This window comes from Balaenoptera musculus, chromosome 1, assembly GCF_009873245.2.
Source record: "Balaenoptera musculus isolate JJ_BM4_2016_0621 chromosome 1, mBalMus1.pri.v3, whole genome shotgun sequence".
NCBI lineage: Eukaryota > Metazoa > Chordata > Mammalia > Artiodactyla > Balaenopteridae > Balaenoptera > Balaenoptera musculus.
In genome coordinates this window covers 60,613,697-60,637,456 of record NC_045785.1, presented here as the reverse complement: position 1 = coordinate 60,637,456, position 23,760 = coordinate 60,613,697, and the positions used below count along the sequence as shown (strand labels likewise).

General features: G+C 32.4%; 1 protein-coding gene across 3 annotated transcripts in view; it reads left to right on the top strand.

Moving 5' to 3' along the window:
* LRRC40 (leucine rich repeat containing 40) overlaps window positions 1-23,760 on the top strand; it is a 51,723-nt gene that overhangs the window by 20,212 nt on the left and 7,751 nt on the right. For all 3 annotated transcript variants that reach the window (XM_036856073.1, XM_036856084.1, XM_036856090.1), the window contains 8 exons: window positions 343-466; window positions 4,316-4,458; window positions 6,862-7,034; window positions 10,978-11,065; window positions 11,182-11,227; window positions 17,841-17,949; window positions 20,604-20,711; window positions 23,227-23,337. In XM_036856073.1, the coding sequence (XP_036711968.1) occupies window positions 343-466; window positions 4,316-4,458; window positions 6,862-7,034; window positions 10,978-11,065; window positions 11,182-11,227; window positions 17,841-17,949; window positions 20,604-20,711; window positions 23,227-23,337 (902 nt within the window). The remainder of the gene's footprint in view (window positions 1-342; window positions 467-4,315; window positions 4,459-6,861; window positions 7,035-10,977; window positions 11,066-11,181; window positions 11,228-17,840; window positions 17,950-20,603; window positions 20,712-23,226; window positions 23,338-23,760) is intronic.

The following is a 23,760-nucleotide window of genomic DNA, read 5'->3' as shown; positions in this document are numbered from 1 at the left end:
ACAAATAATGGATGAACAAATAGATTTTTTTTTGAAAACATGATAACATGGTACAGCATGACTTAATATTAACAGAAACCTTTGTGTAAAATATTTTTGAAGTCAGAATTCATTTTAATTCCTCTCTGCTACATTATTAGGCACATAGTAGGCCCACAGAGTATATTGAGGTAATGAATGATGATCTGTGAAATTGTCAGTGAATGAGAGTTACAAAACATATCATCTGTAAATAGTTTTTTTAATGTTGCAATGCCCTCAAAATTCTGAAATTCCCCTTAGAGATCCTTTCTTTTTTTATTTACTTGTTCATTCATTCATTTTGTCTTTCTCTTTTTAAAGGATCTTTCGAACAATCATCTTACAACTGTTCCTGCTAGTTTTGCTTCTCTATCCAGGCTGCTGCAACTCAATCTTTCCAGTAATCAACTGAAGAGTTTGCCTGCAGAAATAAGTGGAATGAAAAGTAAATCTTCTGTATTTTAAAAAATAAAAAAATTTGAAATTGGTGCAGCTTACATTTTAAAAAATGAATTTTTATATAGTTAGTTACAGAGAAGTAAAATAATAGATTTTGTGGTGGTAAATGCAAACAATAACAACTAGTCAGATTTTCTCCAGGCCATTGTAGTCTAGCAACTTTGTAAAGAATTACCACCAGGGGACTTCCCTGGTGGTCCAGTGGGTAAGACTTCGTGCTCCCAATGCAGGGGGCCCGGGTTCAATCCCTGGTCAGGGACCTAGATCCCGCATGCATGCTGCAACTAAGAGTCCACATGCCGCAACTAAGATCCTGTGTGCCACAACTAAGACTCGGCGCAGCCTAAATAAATAAATAAATAATAAAACAAAACAATAAAAAAAAAAGAATTACCACCAAAACAATACTTTGGCATATCAAAAAGAGAAAAAGAAAATAAGATTATAAATTGTGGTAATATTGTATACCTGAGAAATTGATTAAGGTTTTGAGCTATTCTCTCTCTTCATTCATTTATTCAACATTTACTAAGAGGTCATTACCCTTTCCTAGGTGATGCCACCTTTGATACGTGGTTATGTTATAGCTGTATCCTCCTTGAGGTCCATAAGTAATAATGTCAAGAGATAGCCTAGTTTTGCCCAAACTGTCAATTCGTTTTTAAAAAAAAGTTAAAATTTAGTGGTTCCATTACAGTTTACCATTGAACCATTATATTTGGTGTATTGTAGAACTAATATTAAGGGATAAAAAAAACTGAAGGTACATTTCAGTACCTTTTAAGTAAGTATACTTAATCATGTTAGAATTCTTGATTTAGAGTCCAAAATCTTTATAGTGATTTTTTTTTTTTGTCTAAAGGCAAACTATTATTATTTCTTAGTTGATGACCACACTGTGTCAGCTATAGACCTTACTACTCCTTTTTGCTAATTATATATGAGCCTTTTCATTTTTTTAAACCTCCCTTTTGTGGAGGAAGTCATAGATGTGATTTCGTACAGTTGATTACAGATTATTTTGCAGTGAATTTGTACAATTGTGCTGTTTGACTTTTTTAAAAATTAATATATAATTGACTAACAATATTATATTATTTCAGGTGTATAAGATAGTGATATTTTTATACATTACAAAATGATCACTGCTGTTTTACTTTAGATTAATGGTTATTTGTAATTTATAACAGGAATGCATAAATTAAATCTGCCATAAATTGAATTGACATTTCAGGGGAGCCTTTAGTTGTGATACCAGTAGTTGACTCTGCTTGCCTTTGCCATTTTCAATAAAGGTATCAGAAAGTAGAGCTAAACATAAAATATATCTGGAGTGCATATGTAAACATTTTTTTTTTCACAAATTGAGTAGAAATATTGAGAGAGAGGAGCAAACATTGAAGTCAATAGAAAAATACTTTGAACTTACAGCAGTTTTTCTAATATACTATATAATTATGCTCAGATGCTTTCTGTTCTTTAGCCATGACAATGAAACTTTTAAGCTATCACCAGTAGGACATTTAGTTATTATTTCACTGTTCATGATGAGATTCCAAGAACAGTATCTAACATTTGTATGGTTCTTTGTAACTCAGAATACTTTTAAATATATTGTTTTGCTGCCACAATAGTTCTACAAGTTAGTAGGGATGCATATTATTTACATTTTAAAGATTCAGAAACCTAGGCTTAGAAATTATGTAGTAAATTGTAGAGCCAGCGTTTGCATCTTCTTACTCCATCCCCATTGCTCTTATTTTTACTTTTACTATTTATATTTTTTAATTTATTTTTTTATTGAAGTATCATTGATTTACGTTGTGTTAATTTCTGCTGTACAGCAAAGTGATTCAGTTATACATATATAAACATTCTTTTTTTTTTTAAATCTTTACTGGAGTATAATTGCTTCACAATACTGTGTTAGTTTCTGTTGTACACCAAAGTGAATCAGCCGTATGCATACATATGTCCCCATATCCCCTCCCTCTTGAGCCTCCCTCCCATCCTCCCTATTCCACCCCTGTAGGTCATCGCAAAGCACCAAGCTGATCTCCCTGTGCCATGCTACTGCTTCCCACCAGCTAACTATTTTACATTCAGTAGTGTATATAAGTCGATGCTACTCTCACTTCGCCCCAGCTTCCCTCTCCCACCCCGTGTCCTCAAGTCCATTCTCTATGTCTACATCTTTATTCCTGCCCTGCAGCTAGGTTCATCAGTACCAATTTTTTTTTTTTTAGATTCCATATATATGCATTAGCATACGGTATTTGTTTGTTTGTTTTAAATTAATTAATTAATTAATTAATTTTTGGCTGTGTTGGGTCTTGGTTTCTGTGCAAGGGCTTTCTCTAGTTGCGGCGAGCGGGGGCCACTCTTAATCGAGGTGCGCAGGCCTCTCACTGTCGCGGCCTCTCTTGTTGCGGAGCACAGGCTCCAGACGCCCAGGCTCAGTAGTTGTGGTTCACGGGCCTAGTTGCTCCGCGGCATGTGGGATCTTCCCAGACCAGGGCTCGAACCCGTGTCCCCTGCATTGGCAGGCAGATTCTCAACCACTGCACCACCAGGGAAGCCCCAGTATTTGTTTTTATCTTTCTGACTTACTTCACTCTGTAGGACAGACTCTAGGTCCCACCTCACTTTCTTCTATGTACTGCTTCTATTCTCAATCAGTGCTCTTAGATGCAAGCACTTGTGAAAACTAGTTTCTAAATTTAAAACAAACTTGCTTTATAGAATTTATTGGATCTAGGGTAGATCAGATTGTGACATTTTTCTCAGTGATCTAGCCAAATAATACATAAATTATCATATTATAAGTTGAAAGTAGTACTATTAAATTTGTTTTGGAAAGCAGTTAACTTTAAACAATGAAAGAAGTAGTCTAAGGCAGTACATCAATTCAGTGTTGAATTATGTTAAAATTGACAGGCTCAAAGTACAGGAAAAAAAGTTGTAAAATGCATATTGCCTATTCAAACTATAGGGTTGAGAATATATAGTGGAAAATATATGGTGGCCATTGTAAGTGGAAGAATCTGTAATATGGATTAGGGAGAAAACTGCTTATTAAAGTCTTAAGAGAAAGAAGACCTTTACTTTTTTTCCATTTTTGTTTTCTGTTCTGCCTTTTAAGAAAGATCCAGGAGGTGAGAGAGATGCTGCAAGTGAGAACATTCTTCTTGAGCTATCTTACACCTTCTTACCAAGAGTGTTAGCTAAGGTGTTAGAGAGAGAATGTAACTTAAAAAAAATTAGAAGAAGAAAGGAAGGAAAGAAGACAGGGAGAGAGGCATTATGTGTAGATGAAAGAATAAGAGGGAATACATAGAAATCCAAGGGTTTTTGACAGAACATCAATTGCCTGTTTTAAATACAGATGTGTCTAAGCTACTACTGGCCAGAGTTACTTGACATTCTTTCATACGAGTAGTATGCATGTATATTTACCTTAAGCTTTTTCTTTTTAAAGATGTATAATTACTGAGGGAAATAATCTCATAGTATATAGTTTATATATTTTAGAGTACTTTAAAGGAGTACTAGAGTACTTTGTTTTTTAAATCTTTACAAAGATGACCTGAACTATTATTAAACATTGATTTTAATATCATTGTTTCTCTTTAATTATAACTAAAAGTAAAACATTTTTAGTTTACATTTATGTAATTCAGTGGTATTCTAGGATTCTTGATTATTATAGCAGTATAGATCACAGGTTTGTAAGTCCTCATGATTACGTACACATTCTTTGAATGTATATACAGTTATAAACCAATATTTTTTCTCTATTAAAATATCTTTGTGTTTCACTAAATATATATTACAGGATTAAAGCATTTGGATTGTAATTCAAATCTCTTGGAAACTATACCTTCTGAATTGGCTAGCATGGAATCACTAGAATTGCTTTATTTACGGAGGAATAAATTACGTTTTCTACCGGAATTTCCTTCGTGTAAATTATTAAAGGTACTATTTAGTTGATTATTAAATAACTATACATTTTCTGAAAGTTAATCATGAAAATGAAATTTTAAACGTATTTTACATTGAGAATATGTATTAGTTATGTGTTATTTTTTCCTATATTCCTATTTTTCAGAATTTTAAAGACTAAATATATTAATGGTATTGTTAATAATAGATTTTTTTTAAAAAAGCAGTAATCAATTTTAAAAATAAGAATTTGTCCATTTCATCTGGAGAGTAGTTTATAACTGGAGAAGTAGTAGATGATGAGACTAACAAAGTAAGTTGGGACCATAGTGCAGGAAACCTGGAATACCAGGAATGAATACGTATCTAATTCTATAAGTTGCCAATTCATGTTTACCTCATCATAAAGTCTGTTTAAAATTAATTACTTTTTTTGGTATTAAGTGTATAACATTAACATTGTATTTAAATTTGCTATGCTTCGCTTTTCTGTATGTATACTTTCATACATTAGTGTTGTTTGTTTTGTTTTTTGTTTGTTTTTCTGAGTATAGTTGCTTTACAATGTTGTGTTCGTTTCTGCTGTACAGCGAAGTGAGTCAGCTATATGTATACATATATCTGCTCCCTCTTGGACCTCTCTCCCAACCCCCCACCCCCACCCCATCACACCCATCTAAGTCATCACAGAGCACCAAGCTGAGCTCCCTGTGCTATACAGCAGGTTCCCACTAGCTATCAGTTTTACACATGGTACTGTGTATATGTCAATACTAATCTCCCAATTTGTGTCCCCATCCCCCTCTGTCCACACGTCCATTTTCTATGTCTGTGTCTCTATTCCTGCCCTGCAAATAGGTTCATCTCTACCATTTTTCTATATTCCACACATATGCATTAATATACGATACTTGTTTTTTTCTTCTTGACTTACTTCACTCTGTATGACAGACTCTAGGTCCATCAACATCTCTACAAATGACCCAATTTCATTCCTTTTTATGGCTGAGTAATATTCCATTGTATATATGTACCACATCTTCTTTATCCATTCATCTGTTGATGGACATTTAGGTTGCTTCCATGTCCTGGCTGTTGTAAATAGTGCTGCAATGAATATTGGGGTACATGTGTCTTTTTGAATTATGGTTTTCTCAGGGTATATGCCCAGTAGTGGGATTGCTGGGTCATATAGTAGTTCAATTTTTAGTTTTTTAAGGAACCTCCATACTGTTCTCCATAGTGGCTGTATCAATTTACATTCCCACCAACAGTGCAAGAGGGTTCCCTTTTCACCACACCCTCTCCAGCATTTATTGTTTGTAGATTTTTTTTGATGATGGCCATTCTGAGCCGCGTGAGATGATACCTCATTGTAGTTTTGATTTGCATTTCTCTAATAATTAGTGATGTTGAGCATCTTTTCATGTGCCTCTTGGCCATCTATCTGTATGTCTTCTTTGGAGAAACGTCTATTTAGGTCTTCTGCCCATTTTTTGATTGGGTTGTTTGTTTTTTTAATATTGAGCTGCATGAGCTGTTTGTATATTTTGGAGATTAATCCTTTGTCAGTTGCTTTGTTTGCAAATATTTTCTCCCATTCTGAGGGTTGTCTTTTCGTCTTATTTATGGTTTCCTTTGCTGTGCAAGAGCTTTTAAGTTTAACATCATACACAAAAATAAACTCAAAATGAATTAAAGACCTAAACATAAGACTGAACACTGTAAAACTCTTGGAGGAAAAAATAGGCAAAACACTCTTTGACATAATTCACAGCAAGATCTTTTTTGACCCACCCCCTAGAGTAATGAAAATAAAAACAAAAATAAACATATGGGACCTAATTAAACTTAAAAGCTTTTGCACAGCAAAGGAAACCATAAACAAGAGTTTCTTTTGAACAGAATGGTGACAATGATATAAGTAACTGAAAAAGTTATCATTTAATAAGATTAATTATCTATCTGATAATCTTAGATTCTGCTAGTGAGAAATCAGTATATATAATAACCACTAATAAAAATGTTGAGTAACAAACATTTATTATAATATAAATAACTTTTTAAACTTGTACTGATTTGTTTTAAAACTTTAATTTTTTATCAGTATAGTTCTTGGATTCGTGTTTTTATTAATTCTATAAATGTAACTACTAAATCATTTCTCTGCTTTGGTTTTATAAACTTTGAACTTTCTTCCAGACTAAACCTTTAATTAATTTTTAAATTACTAGGAAATTCTTGAATATTTTCCTTTTTGTCATTTTTCTTTAACTGTAAGATCGCTTAAATATAATTAAAAATTTAAGCATCTTAGTAATTAGAAAATTTTCCATGTGTTTTTCAATGATTTGAAATCAAGATTTCAATTTTATTTTCATTATCTAGTATAAAGTTGAATACAGAAATACACATGATTGATCTTTGCTTTTGTAGGAATTACATGTAGGTGAAAACCAGATTGAAATGTTGGGGGCAGAACACCTTAAGCATCTGAATTCTATCCTTGTGCTAGACCTGCGAGATAACAAGTTAAAATCTGTTCCAGATGAAATTACACTGCTGAAATCTTTGGAAAGGCTTGATCTAAGCAACAATGATATTAGTAGGTAAGTTTAAAGATGGAATGAATAAGAAATCATGTCTGTATTTGGTTGTAATTCATAAGTTATAAAAGCATGTAGAGATCTCTTTTGTAAATCGAATTCAATAAATGTTTATTGAGTAGGTATCATGTGTAGACCTACAAAGATTTTGTTCTTGGCAGCAAGCTTAATATGCTAATGGAATCAGTTACTCCAGCCTACTAGGACACAAACTCTACAAATAACTCCTAGATCAATGCCTGGGTACGTAGAAGCTGCCTGATAAATATTTGTTGAATTTGTTAAATGACGTAAAGCCATGGGAGAGATACGAAATACTTTGGGAGTTTAAAGGAGATACAGGAATCACAATTTATTGAGAAGAATCAGGGCAGACTTTGTGGAAGAAGTAAAATTTTTAGATGATATTATAGAACTGGGACCAGGGTGAAGCAAGTTAATTGCCTAGAGCACAAAATTTAAATGTACTCACAGGGTCATGCCTCATTATAGTCCTACCATGTGATCTTTGAAGGATGACCGCTATTTTCAAGTGCATGTGTAAGGTGGTCAGAATGACTCATTTGGCAGGAGGAAACTGCACAAACAAAGCTCTGAAAGTTTAGAAAATAAATTGTAGGTATATATAGAGAGAACTGCAAGGAATCGAGTTGAGATGGTAGGGTGCACGAAAGGAGATTATGAGAATTTAGGTCTTGAAAGATAAGTTGAGGCCATGTGAAAGAGGTCCTTAAAATGCCTGTGAAGAGCCAGTTTTCATTAATTAAGAGGTGGGGAGATTAAGAACAAAACCAACTTGATTGTAATCTCATTAAAAATAAATTGGTGATAGTGGGTCAGATACTTTGGATAGGAGTGGTTTTGTAGACGGGAATTCTAAAAAATTCTATTAATCTAATAATGATCACTAAGGAGCACTTGTTATATCCAATTTACTGAGTTGACAGCTTTGTAGATTTTTCTCTTATGTAATAAGGACCTAAACTGTAGTGACAATGGGAATGGAAAGAAGAGGAAAGATGTGAAAGGTGTGATGAGTTAGAATAAGTAGTATTTAGCAATTGATTGTGTTGGAGCTGCAGAGGAAGAGGGTAGTGAGCAAAGAATCATAAGGAGTTATAAAACCATAATATTTAGAGATGGAATTATTTTACAGATACATAAAAAAAAGACTCAGACTCACCTAGGATTGTATGCCAGCTAGGTGTCTGAAGTTTTATGTTTGGATGTCAGAAACATGGTTTGCTCTTCACAGAAGGAGAAAGGTTAAGCAAGGTAGACTTTCTTCTATGTGTATATTTCAATAACTATTTTTAAAACTCAAAATTGTTTTCACAATGTACATATGGCATATGGTACATCTTTTTATTTTATTTTATTTTATTTTATTTATTGTTTCTGGCTGCATTGGGTCTTCGTTTCTGCGTGCGGGCTTTTCTCTAGTTGCGGTGAGTGGGGGCTACTCTTTGTTGCAGTGCGCGGGCTTCTCATTGCGGTGGTGTGTCTTGTTGTGGAGCACGGGCTGTAGGCGTGCGGGCTTCAATAATTGTGGCTCGCAAGTTCTAGAGTGCAGGCTCAGTAGTTGTGGCGCGTGGGCTTAGTTGCTTCATGGCATGTGGGATCTTCCTGGACCAGGGCTTGAACCCATGTCCCCTGCGTTGGCAGACGGATTCTTAACCACTGCGCCACCAGGGAAGCCCCATATGGTACATCTTGACCATAGATTTGAATGCTTGGACAGTGACCATTCTTTCCACTCACTTCTATTTATGACAGAATTAATAAGTGACCTGGATATTCCTAAAAGTACTTATAACTAATGAATGAAATAATCGCTTGCCTCATAAATATTGACATATACATTTTTCCCCATAACAGTCTTATTTTGGCTACTACGTGAAAGCAGCAGAAAGCAAAGATTTAAAACAAAAACGATGACAAATAATATTAAATAAATAAAGTAATGGGTACAAATATTTCTGATATATATGTTTCTCTTTCTCCAGAGCTCTGGATATAAACTGTGTATATATCACAGTGCCTAGAACATAATGAAACTAATAAGTATTTTCCTTCCTTTCATCTGATCTCATACTTCCTAGATATTAGACCATTCTATGCATTTTGTACCCCTCCAGAATCTCCTCTAACTAAAATATTGATTCCTTGCAATGCTACCAGAGTAATTTTTATAAAGTACAGATTATCAGGTTGTTCTTCTACTAAAAAACTTTGATGATTCTCCATTCATATAGCACTGTTTCCCAAATATGGCGATGTATCAGAACCACATGAGAAGCTTTAAGAAAAAATGCAGATACTGAGGCAACAATGAATCAGAATCTTTAACAATGGAACCTTAGAATTGTTTTGGGTTTTGTTTTAAAAAATTTCTAGGAGATTTTGATGCGTCTGGTTTTCCATCCAGCAGTTGGGAATCACTGTCTTGCAAGATAATGTCCAGAATTTTTAGTGACAGTCAAGTACATCTCACAGTCAGACTTCATTCATTCTCTCTTTGTCATCTTTCACTCCCACAGGTATCCTACTCTGACAGCACTGAACTGTAAATGCACTGACTTTTTCTTCATTTTCTTTACCTTAGAATGCCCTTTTCCTGCCTGACTGCCTGATGGAATTCCATTCTTTTTAAGCCCAAATCCAGGCTTTGCTACTCCCTTGTCCCTCTACTCCCCTTGCTAATTTCTACTTCTGTACTCTCAGAGCAACTTTACTTGTTTAGCACTTGTCTTATTACATATATATATAAAATATATTCATTTGTTGATGTATAATCTACATACAATAAAATCTACCAATTAAAATATACAATTTGATGATATTTGACACATGTATGTAATTGTATAACCATTGTTACAGTCATGAAGAACATTTCTGTTTCCCTAAATTCTCCTCCTACCCTTTGCCATCAATCCCCTTTTCATATCCCCAACCCCTAGCAACCAGTGATGTGCTCTGTCACTGTAGTTTTGCCTTTTTAAAAATATCATATAAATGAAATCACAGCATATAGTTTTTGTGTCTGTCTTTTTTCTTGTAGTGTAAAGCTTTTGTGATTCATTCATGTGATTTTGTATATCAATAGTTTATTCATTTTTATTGCTGAGTGTTATTTCATTATACAGATATACCACAATTTATTCATCTCTTCACTAGTTAGTTGATGGATGTTTGGATTACTTTCAATTTTCTGACTATTGTGAATATTCATGTAAGTCTTTGGTTGGACATTATTTTCATTTTTCCTGGGTAAATATGTAGGAGTGGGATTGCTTAGTTGTATGGTGAGTGTATGTTTAACTTTAAAAAACTCCACTTTCCAGAGTGGCTGTGCTATTTTATATGCTCACCAGCAACATAAGATAATTCCTATATTTTGGTTAGCCATACATGTGTCCTTTTCCTTTGTTCAACTAAAAACTTTTTAAGGGAAAGTTCTTGATATCCCTACACCAATGCCTAGTATATTATAGATGCTTAATAGATTTTGAGATTTAATATTTATGTGTATAAACTGGTTATCTTTTTGTGTACCAAAGATAAAAATTACTTTCCTTACTAAATGAAAATATGAATTATGCAGTTGAAAATTATTCTTTCTCATTTTTTTTCAATTAGGAAATATTTTATTTGCTTACATTTACTTTTTAGCACTGGATACAATTTAGCAAATGTTTTATAGCTCACATTCTTTTTTTAGTATCACAATATGATAGTATCGGAACAAATCTCTCTCTTTTTTTTTTTTTTTAAACATGTTTGGCATCTATTTTGAGAGGAAATATTTTAGGCCTAAATTACTTGGGCTTTCTTTGACACTATTTTATGGTGTATAGTTTGTCATATGTTAGTTTTATAATCTACTACTTGGTTGAATTATACTTACCCTTAATGTCTTCCTTGAAATCAATTTAATCTTTTGTAGTCTGCCCTGTTCATTGGGAGAACTTCATTTGAAATTCCTGGCACTAGGAGGAAATCCTTTGAGAACGATTCGAAGAGAAATTATAAATGTAAGCATATTTAGAATTCAGTGCTGGTTTTTAAATTTGATATTGAAACATACACGTTGACCTATAAAACTGCAATGTATGTCTTGGTGAATATGTCTTTCTCCCCACATTTTCAGAAAGGAACCCAAGAAGTCTTAAAATATCTACGAAGCAAGATTAAAGGTACTTTTCTATTTTCTCCCATATTTTGAAGGATAACATGAAAAGTGGTAAAGAGTTAATAGTATATAAATTTACATGTATTTTTGGTATAAATATTTAGAGAAAATGGTCCCTGGCAGGTGTGGCTCTAATACTGAATCCATTAGGCCATAAATATGCTGAAATTATTTTAAAAATCATTAAATTCACAATAATACTGTTCTATCCTTAATCTCTTTGAGTTGTGTTATACTGTACCAATTAGAAAATATAAAAAAAGATTCTGTAAGCACCTAATGCTTTACCTTTGAAAAAAGAGCAAAGCTTGACTATTATGGTATAATATAAGGGTTCTATTGACTGGGAAGTATATTAACAGGCATTTGAATATCTGCTGCATTCATAGTTTTGGTAAGTTCTGACAAAAATAAAGACAAAACATTTTTTAGGATATGCTAATTTAGCATAAACATGCACCAAAAGAAAAATTACCATAAATTTAATTCTTAATGTTTCACTAAAATTGTGATTTATTCCAGTTTTTATTTCATGTATGTTACTGTAGCACACACTACATGTAGAACATTAAGAAAAAATTTTTTTGTGCCAGTGTAATGCTGCATAACAAACCACTCCAAAACTTAGTGGCTAAATACAGTAGCTGTTAATTTAGCTCACAACTCTTGGTTATGCACAGCCTAGTCTAGCACCATATTGTCAGTCAGTAGATGTTAAATAAATAAGATAATTGTATACTTAAGTAATTTATATTTTCCACTTTGCCCTTCAAATAAATTGACATAATTTTCTAAGACTCTCATTTTCTGCCAATCAGAGAGTGCCCTTTTTTCTCCAGATATACTTTCTCCTCAAGAAAGATTGATTATTCTGATATAAATCAGTTAGAAGTCATGTCAGAACAATCAAAAAAAATTTTAAAGCCTTTTTTTTAGACTAGTTTAAGGTTTACAACAAAATTGAGAGGAAGGTACAGAGATTTCCCATATGTCCTCTACCTGCACACATATACCCTCCCCCAATATCAGCAACACTCACCAGAATAGTACATTTTTTACAAAGGATGAACCTACATTGGCACATCATAATCACCCCAAGTGCATAGTTACCTTAGGGTTCACTCTTGGTGTTGTACATTCTATGGGTTTGGACAAATGTATAATGCCATATATTCATCATTGTAATATACAAAGTATTTTCACTGCTGTAAAAATCCTCTGTGATCTGCCTATTCATCCTCCCTCCCTCCCACAATCCCTGCCATCCCTGGCAACCACTGATCTTTTTCTTGTCTCTGTATTTATGTCTTTTCCAGAATGTCAAATAATTGGAAGCATACAGTCTGTAACCTTTTCAGATTGGCTTCTTTCACTTAGTAATATGCATTTAAGCTTCCCTCATGTCTTTTTAAGGCTTGATAGCTTATTTCCTTTTAGCACTGAATGATATTTCACTGTCTGTATGTATCACAGTTTATCTACTCACCCACCTACTGCAAGACGTCACGGTTGCTTCGAAGTTTTGACAGTTATGAATAAAGCTGCTAATTTTTGCATATGGATGTCCCATTGTTTCAGCATCATTGTGAAAAAGACTGTCTTTGCCTTTGTATATTCCATTGTATTACCTTTGCTCCTTTGTCAAAGATCAGCTGACTACATTTATGGGGGTCTCTTTATGGATTCTCTATTCTGTTCATTGATCTCTTTGTTCTTTTGCCGTATCACACTGTCTTAATTACTGTCTTTAAGTTGGATAGCATCAGTCTTCCAATATTGTTCTTTTCTTTCAATATTATGTTGCCTATTCTGACTCTTTTGCCTCTCCATATAAACCTTAGAATCAATTTGTTGATACTGACAAAATAACTTGCTGGGATTTTGATTGGAATTACATTGAATATATAGATCAAATAGGGAAGAACTGACATCTTGACAGTATTGGATCTTTCCATCCATGAATATGGGATATCTCTCCATTTATTTAGATCTTCTTTGATTTCATTCATCAAAGTTTTATAGTTTTCCTCATATAGTTCTTATTCACATTTATTAGATTTATACCTGAGTATTTCAGTTTTGGATGCTAATGTAAATGGTACTGTGTTTTTAATTTCAAACTCTACTTGTTCATTGTTGATATAGAGGAAAACAATTTACTTTTATATATTAACCTTATATCCTGCAGCCTTACTATAGTATAATCACTTATTAGTTCCAGGAGGTTATTTTTGGATTTTCTAACAAGATGATTGTGCCGTCTGTGAACAAAGACAGTTTTATGTCCTCCTTCCCAATCTGTGTACCTTTTATCTCTTTTCTTGTCTTATTGCATTAGCAAGAACTTCCTCCAGTGCAGTGCTGAAGAGGAGTGAGTGGAGAGAGGGAACATCCTTGCCTTGTACCTGATCTTAGGGGGAAAGCTTCAAGTTTCTCAACATTAATTATGACAGCTGTAGGGCTGTTATGGTCTTTATTAAGTTAAGAAAGTTCTCTTTTTTCTGTTTTACTGAGTTTTTATCATGAATGCCTGTTGGATTTTATCAAACACTTTTTATACATCTACTGATATAACCATGTAATTTTTCTTTTTTAGCCTGTTGATACTAAGGATTACATTAGTTGATTTTTGAATGCTGAACTAGCCTTGCATGCCTGGGTTAAATCCCAGTTGGTTATGGTGTATAATTCTTTTTCTACTTTTTTAGATTTGATTTGCAAGTATTTTGTTGAGGATTTTTACATGTATGTTCATGAGAGATTTTGCTTTCTAGTTTTATTTTCTTGCAATTTCTTTGTCTGGTTTTGGTATTAGGGTAGTACTGGCCTCATGGAATGAGTTAGGAAGTATTCCCTCTGCTTCTTTCCTTGGAAAAAGATTGTAGAGTATTGGTATAATTTCTTCCTTAAATGTTTGGTAGAATTCACCAGTCATACTGTCTGGGCCTGGTGCTTTCTGTTTTGGAAGGTTATTAATTATTGATTCGATTTCTTTAATAGATAATAGGCCTATTCAGGTTGTCTGGTTTTTCTTGTGTGAGTTTTGGAAGATTGTGTATTTCTAGGAATTTATCCATTTCATCTAGGTTATCAAAATTGTGGACATAGAATTGTTCTTAGTATTCTTTCATTATCCTTTTTGTGTGCATGGAACCTGCAGTGATGTCTTCTCTTTCATTTCTGATATTAGTCATTTGTGTCCTCTCTCCTTTTTTCTTAGTTAGCCTGGCATAGAGGCATACTACTTTTATTGATCTTTTCAAATAACTAGCTTTTGGTCTTATTGATTTTTCTCTATTGATCTCCTGTTTTCAATTTCATCAATTTCTACTCTAATTCTTCTTATTTCTTTTCTTCTTAATTTGGGTTTAATTTTCTCTTCTTTTTCTAATTTCTTAAGGTAGAAACTTAGATTGGCGATTTTAGATCTTTCTTTTTTTCTGGTATATGCATTGAGTGCTGTGAGTTTCCCTCTAAACACAGCTTTCACTGCATACAACAGATTTTAATAAGTTGTGTTTTTATTTTTATGTAGTTAAAAATATTGTAGAATTTCTCTTTAGATTTCTTTTTTGAGCTATGTGTTATTTAGAAATGTGTTGTTTAATAATCACATATTTTGAGAATTTCCAGTTATCTTTCTGTTATTGATTTCTAGTTTAATTTCATTGTCCTCTGAGAGTAGACATTGTATGATTTCTGTACTTTAAAAAGGTATGTTTTATGGCATTATAGGGTACAAGGTCGATTAAATATATTAGGATATATACTAAGCTGTTGTATTGTACATGACTTCTTCTCATATGCCATTGGTCAGAACTTATATTGCGGCCACTCATGTAAGGGCAGCTGGGAAATACAACTTTTTTTTTTTTTAAATAAGAAGCAGCTTTATTGTTATGTTATTCACATGCCATACAATTCTTCCATTAGAATTGTACAACTACATGTTTTTTGCTATATTAACAAGGTGAGTACAACCATTGCCGTAGTCAGTTTTAAACATTTTCATCACCTCAAAAAGAATTGCAGTACCTTTTGGCTATTATGGATAATGCAGTGATAAACATTTATTTACAAGTTTCAGTGTGAACGTGTTTTCATTTCTCTTGCATATATATCTAGGAGTGGAATTGCTGGGTCATATGGTAATTTTATGTTAAGTCATTTGAGAACTGCCAGACTGTTTTTCACAAAGCAGCTGCACTAGTTTACATTCTCATTAGTATTGTATCAGGGTTCCGATTCTTCCACATCCTCACTAACACTTCTTTTCTGACTTTCTGATTCTAGCCATTCTAGTGGGTATGAAGTGGTATCTCATTGTAGATTTGATTTGCATTTCCCTGATGAATAATAATGTTGAACATCATGTGCTTATTAGCCATTTGTACATCTTTGGAGAGATATCTCTTGAGATACATTGCCCAATTTTTAATTTTTTTGATTATTGAGATGTAATAATTCTTTATGTAGTCTAGATATAAGTCTCTTGTCAGATATATGATTTGCAGATATTTTCTAGGCTTCTGTGGGTTTGTCTTTTCATTTTCTTGATAGGGTCCTTTGAAACACAAGTTTTCTTTGAATTTTGATGGAATCATTTTCTTTCTTTTTTTGCTTATGTGTTTGGTTTCATATCTAAAAGTCCTTTGCAAAATCCTGTTTTATGAAGATTTTCTCCTGTTTTTTCTTCTAAGAGTTTTATACTTTTGCTCTTACATTCATGTCTTTGATCCACTTTGAGTTAATTTTATATATAGTATGAGATAAGGGTATAATTTCATTCTTTTGCTTGTGACTATCCAGTTTCTGTGTACCATTTGTTGAAAAGACTTCTTTTCTCACTGAATGGTCTTGGCATTTTTTGTTGAATATCACTTAACTATAAATGTAGGATTTATTCTGGACTCTCAATTTTATTCCATTGATCTGTATGTCTATCCTGTGCCAGTACTACACTATCTTGATTACCATTGCTTTGTACTAAGTTCTGAAATTGGGAAGTGTAAGTCCTCCTACTTTATTCTTCTTTCTCGGGTTTGTCTTGGCTATTCTGGGTTTCTTGCAATCACATACAAATTTCAGAATCAGCTTGTTAATTTCTACAAAGAAGTCAGCTGGGTTTCTGCTTGGGATTGCATTGAATCTAGATCAGTTTATGGAATATTGCCATCTTAGTTTTTTTAACCAAAAAGTCAATAAATGGATATGGTAAAAAAAATTCAAGCAATATACAAGAACGTACAATGAAAAATAAATCTGTGTCTCACAGTAGTCCCCTCCCAAGAGACAACAGCCTCTCTCTTTACATTCTCCTTGATGCTGATTATTAAAAGTAGCTCTTTGGAAAGTGTTGAGAATATTCTATTTCAATATGTAATCATGCTGATATACATGTATATTTAAAAAAATAATGCTGGGTTTTATTGCTGGTTTAATATGTGTCTCTGCTGATGTAATTTGGCAATATATAGTACATATTTTTTAAAGTGACATAACCAAATCACTAGGGAACTTCTAAATACCAAAGCATTTCACTTGGTATTAATATTTCTCTCGGTGTCTTTTATTTCTATTTGATATTCTGTCATTTATTCTGTGCTACCTCTGTAAATAAAATATTTATATGATATGTATTTGTGTGGAAAATAATCACTTAATAATTATTGATTAATGAATAACTGATGAGCTTAATGCAAGAGAAATACACTTGGTATTATTCAACAAATGTTCATTAAATGCCTACTGGGTTGAAGCAAGATCAGGAATACTACTGTTTTTTTTTTTTTTTTTTTTAATGTTCTTTTGGCAAGCCTCTGCTCTTAACATATGAATACTAGGACCGTTTTATCATTTTTACATCGCTAAAAATTAATAGTCTTATTTTATTTCTGTCTAGATTGCTGAAGTCTCTTTTGCCAAAAAATCACAAAGCTGTCTCTTTTAAATGTGTATGATTTTTGTTTGTTTTGTTTTTTATGCCATATTATGACTGTGAAACATTAAACAGTCTCTGGAGATTAGTGAAAGGGTTGATTGTATGTAAATGTGTAAGTAGGTATGCATGTTAGGAAATATCTATTTAAAATAAAGTCTTACATTTGCTAAGAAAGATCTTAATGTGAGTAATGTACCAAAAGCTTACTTGACTATGCAAACTGACAGATTTTAAATGATTGGGGATAATCAGCTTCATAGTATCCTAAACTGAAAAGATAGGCAGATGCCTATTTGGTAGAAATTTTGGGGAAATAATACTTTTCCTTTGTTAACAAATTCCTTCATTGGAAGTAATACCATATTATTTTTGCTTAAGAGGAAGGATTGCTTGTCATTGTTTCTTCTGAGACATTGTAGTTATTCTTTATTCTTTCCTACTCCTAAACTTTCTTAAGGTAGGATTTATTAAAATATTTTGAACTTTCTTTCTATTAAATAAAGATTAAATTCTAGATCTAGATTTGAGATATTGGAAATAAAGCATATGAGAAGATATTTTCACCAGTAATATCTGTCAATAGAAATCATGTAAACTATTTTTAAGTATTTTTAAGAATTTTAAAAATGACTTTGCAGTATAAATATTGGTTTTTATATAACTTTTCTTTTGCCAGATGATGGACCTAGCCAAAGTGATTCTGTTACTGAGACTGCCATGACACTACCAAGTGAATCTAGAGTCAATGTACACGCCATCATCTCATTAAAAATATTAGACTATAGGTATGTAATTCATTCTTTTAAATGTTGCAAAACACATAGGAAACTTTCAGAAATAATCCTTCAGAAAAATTGGTGAAGAATTCATCAGAGTGCATTAGTACTTAGAATAATAGCAATTGCAAAAACAGTGATGAGATAAAAGCATATTAAAAGTACAGTGAACTTAAATGCCCATTCCTTAGGTGATTTGTGTTTATTAGGCTTAAGAGATAGATAAACGGTCGTTAATAGTAAAATTTTTATAATAAAGAACAATTTTATTATTATAAAAAATAAGAGTGACAGTATTCATTGGTAATAAAATTTTCTGACTCAGTTACCAGCATCCAGAGAGAATTTTATATTGGAGGGGCTCCTATATTGGTAACTAAAAAATAAGTATCATTTATTTAATGAACACCTCAAGCAGGCAAAGCGTGAGAGGTTGTACTCTGTTTATATATTTGAATACAAGTCAAATAATATGTCATAATAATGTGCTCTGGTAGCACATATATTAAACCTGAAATAATTACAATGTTGGTATATAAACTGAGGCAGAAGCCTAATAATTTTTATATATTATGGGTGTGTGTTCGATTGGAGAAAGAAGATATCTATGCAGAGATTGGAAGTGGTTGTCAAGTATTCTTCAGTACTATCAAGGCAACAATGATAAAAACAACCAATACTGTCAAAGCTCTTGCAGTGATTAGCTCATGTCTGGGTATTGTAATGAAAATAAAAAAGAATACAGACTCAAGTCAGATAGTGACTGGATTTGTTCAATTACCCACACAGCCAGCATTAATTTCTGGCCTCTTTTCCTTAATGTATCAGTAGGTACCACCTGCTGAGCGGTTAAGATTCAGTCTCTGTTTCAGATTTGTTATGTTCCATTCACATAGAAATCACTACCCTAAACCACCTTCCTTCTTTGACACTGTAACACAGGGTAGTACCCTTCCATACTTGTAGTGTGTCCTTCTTCTCATAGCATAACATAGCAATTTAGCATGTCTTATCTTACACATAATGTATCCATTTATTCAGTAGATATTTTTGGAGTCTACTAGGTATGTATCAAATTCTGTGCTAGGTGTTGTAATACACTGAATGATCAGACAGACTTGATTCCTGCCTTGGAATTTCTTAGCTTAAAATTCCTTTTATCTCTGGCTTCCATTCTCTCCACCCTGCATGATATGATTTGTTGAGTTTCTATTCTGTGCTGGACATTGTACTAGGTACTTCACATATGCTCTTGCTTTTAATCATTTAAAAAATCTATAAAGTAGTATTGATACAATTTTTTTTTTGGTGCAGTATAATCATTCCCATTCTTTAAAGGTACAGATGTCACAAAAGCATAATGAAGATAGCACTTAAGACCATACATCTTAAATTGTTTTGATTCTAAATTTATTGTAATTTGTTTTCCTTGGAGACTTTAATTGGACAGGAGTATCCTATTTAAAATATAAATTATTTCCCAATCTTAAGGCATAAATGCCTTCAACTAAAGTTTTAAACATAGCATAAATCTTCAAAGTTTAATTTGAATAAATCAGTTTCCCATGACTTGAGCATTTCTGATGGAAAAGATAGAAGTGCTCCATCTGCACAGCAGAAAATGAGTTCTGAAAGCAAAAGTGGAAGGCATAATAACAGTGAAATCTAGGCTTTTTATCTTTTTTTTTTTATCTTTTTATCTTTCTGTATACTGTATGCTTTTCTTATACAGTTCTCCCATAACACACATTATATGTAATATTGTTTTCTTGCTCATACAGTCATTCGACATTCCATTGAAGATTCTTTTAAGTGGATGAGGTTAGGCATTAAAAATTGTAAAAGAATAACATAAGCATAACAGCTAATTATAACATCAAATTGTTAAATCTGCAAGTGTCAGAGTTCTACTATACTTTCATTTAAGATTAAATTTATATTTTATTGAAAATATAACTGAAAATTTTAATGAAAAGGAAATGTATTTATATTTGCAAAAACTCTGACATAAATAACAATGAATAATTCTTCAGATTCTAATTTCATAGAACTGAGGTTTAAGGAAGGTAAATTACAAAGCTTATTTTATTAATGGAAGAACCAGGAATAGTTTAATCCAAGGCCACTACCCTGTGTACCTTTTCACATGCTAAATGAGAGAGAAATTGGTTTAGGTTATGAGAAAACTAGTTTAGTACAGTGTTGAACTTTTAAAAATGATTGTTGTCTTATAGTTAACTATATACCCAAAGAAAGTTGAGAGCTAACCTCTGTTAGAGATTTTTAAGAAAAGGGGTGAGAACAGTTTTTTAAATTATAGATTTAGTTTTACTCTGAGGTAGAGGAATCTATTTACTGTTCCTTTACTGTATGACTTTTGGACATCTTAGGCTCTGAAGATATCTCTCTGTTTTTATTCCCATTGAGTATATGACTACACAGAAGGTCTGGCACAAAGTGTTATGACACAGTATGTTGTCTGAATGCCTAACAGTTAACATTTTGTGGGTTGGCAGGTTTTTTGGCGTTTTTTACAGAACTTCATAATCAACTACCTTGAAAAATCTCCTTATGAAATCTTTAAAGGCCTTTAAAATGAAAAGCAATAATCATATCTTTCCAGATTGCTAAGAATGATGCATTTTAAACCATTTTTCATTTAGTGATAAACAAACAACTTTGATTCCTGATGAAGTGTTTGATGCAGTAAAAAGTAACATTATCACTTCCATTAACTTCAGTAAGAATCAGCTATGTGAAATTCCCAAAAGGTAAGAACTGTTCGTGATGCTATTTCTGTTAAGTTGTGAATCATTCTCAGTTGTACTTACATTTTAGTTGCAAGAATAATTATTTTTCATAGTTTTTTAATTAAAAAGTATATGTAAAATTTCTTACATTGTTAATATTTGAGGGATTTGGTAAAATTTACTTAAGTATTCCCTGAGACACTTTTAACATTGGTTCTGAGAGATAGGTTAAAACTTTCTTTTTCTTTTACATTTTAAACTTGGAAAATAGGTATTAGAATTATTAAAAATATTACTTTTTTCCTATATAGTGAAATATCAGAGGAAAGTTTTAAGAGACCATCTAAAGCCAATTTCATGTAGATTAATAGGAATTTGGGGCTTTATGTTAATGAATTGCCAAGCCAGTGAATTTTTCCACTGATAGTAAAAACAAAATTGACAACTCTGTTAACATTTTCCTCCTAGAAAAGGATTCTTCATTTACAAACATTATAACTCATTTGCATTGTACTTTGTACTGTTTAATACATCTCTCTGGATGTTAATTATAGCAAAATCTTTAGGTTTTGAGAGAATATTAGTTTAGTATAGTGTTGAACTTCTAAAAATGATTGTTACCTTGCCATTAACTATATACCCAAAGAAAGTTGACAAATAGCCTTGCAATTAGAACAGCAGTATGGGAGACAGGATAGGGTAATCATAAAGAATTTGGGCAATAGAGTCAGTTGCTTGTATCTGTATCCCAGATCTATGAGCTTTGTGGCTTTGGGCAGGTTAACTAGCTTCTCTTAGTTTCCTCAGCTGTGAAGTAGAGATAATAATAGACTTATTTATAAGAATTAAATTAAATGACATATCCACTTAAAGCATTTAACCAGTGCCTAGCACTTAATAAATACTTAAGTACTTAAAAAAAAAAGAAAAAGAAAAAAAAAGATGATGTATTGGGGAAATTTCATCTGACTGCCCAAAATTTTTTTTAGATGCTTAAAATTTTTAAAAAGTCAGACAAACTATTATTTGCTTTCTATTTACAGAGAATAGTTTGAGGAATGTAGATCTTGAAAGATGATAACTTTAAGAGATTCTACTGAGAAAGGAGATCTAGTTCATCTTCTCTTTCTCTCTTGTTTAAAGTGTTCAGAAGGTATTTGATAGAATAGTTGAGCATTTAGATTGGCTCTTAGATAGAACAAGTTTGCCTTGGGGATCCTGGATCAAACAAGCTGATTGGGGATGAAGATGGAAGGAGTTAAAAGATATTATGTTATTGCTTACTTTCTCATTTTATCCCACCGTCTGGTTATTTTTATGCAAAACAGTATGCTATTCTGTTACCACAGTTATTTTGTCATTTTTTTTTCACAAGTCAAAATTGATTGCAAAAATAATACTTATTTATAAAATATTGGACTAAATGAAGAGACAAGTAATTTATGGTCTCATCACTGATTTATTCTATTGACTTCCTGGCATATTTTATTTCAAGCTGCTACCCATTTAGAATTATACATATAATTCATATCTTGACTGGTTTATTTGTCATAAACATTTTCCCATGTTGTAAACAATACTTTAAAAATGTAATTTATATATATACCATAAGCTTGATTATGGCAGTAAATAAAACAAAACATTGTATCTCTAAGCCAAATTTTCAGAAGAATTACTAAATCAGAGTATGGCTCTCGATACATAAGTCCAAAAGCTTTCCAAAAAAGTTTTATCAGTTACATATCCAGACTCATGGTATCTTTCACAGAATCTTACTTAGCACAGCATTTGATATTCTTTCTTTCTTTTTTTTTTCTTTGCTAATATGATAGACAAAAACGATTTACAGTTTAACTTTTGTTTTTTGGCAAATCATATATAACACCTCTTGTTCTTAAATTATGATCAGGTTTACTTAGAAGTATTTAATTCTTCCTCTCTAAGTATTTGGCTTAAGTTGCTTAGTAGTAACACTTAGCAAACCTAGGAATTAACTTACTGTTTTCATGCAATCATGATTATCGTGATTAAATGATAATTTGGATAAGAGATACTATACTTTTAAAATGTTGCCATATCATATTTAAAAAGCATTTTGATGTATCAGATACTTCTGGTACTTAGATGGTTTTATATTATGGAGTCTAAAACGATAACTACGATGTTACAGAATATTTGTCTAACAATTTATTTTATGGATTCAAGTCACAGATATAGTATAAACATTGCCTAGATTTAACTTTTTTTGTCCATAATTGGTTTAAATATAAACTGAATGGTTTCTTAAACTTCAATCTACACTTAAGGTCAAATAGAAATTCTTGGACAGATAATATTATGGTTGTTTTTAAAAACCTATTTTGATCAGTTACACATCCAAACTGATTGCAATTTTTATGAGAAAAGTAACAGTTACAGAAAATCTTAATTAGCAAAAATGATATAAGATTTTTTTCCTCTATAGTCTGCTTGTAGTTTTGAAGTTCTGACAGTGAATTCAAATAGTATTAACATTTAAAAATTATTTTTGTTTCAGGATTGTGGAACTGAAGGAAATGGTTTCTGATGTCAATCTCAGTTTTAATAAGCTTTCCTTTATATCCTTGGAATTATGTATGCTTCAAAAATTAACTTTTTTAGATCTGAGGTATTTATTGATACTATTGCTTCCCTTTTTAAAAAATTATTTATTTATTATTTATTTATTTTATTTATTTATTTTTGGCTGCGTTGGGTCTTCATTGCTGTGTGTGGGTTTTCTCTAGTTGTGGCGAGTGGGGGCTACTCTTCGTTGTGGTGTGTGGGCTTCTCATTGCCTTGGCTTCTCTTGTTGCGGAGCACAGGCACGTGGGCTTCAGTAGTTGTGGCACTCGGGCTCTGGAGTGCAGGCTCAGTAGTTGTGGCCCACGGGCTTAGTTGCTCTGCGGCATGTGGGATCTTCCTGGACCTGGGCTTGAACCTGTGTCCCCTGCACTGGCAGGCAGATTCTTAACCACTGCACCACCAGGGAAGCCTTGCTTCCCTTTTTTAATAATAACTTATCTTTGTGTTTTACCTAACTTTTGCCCTT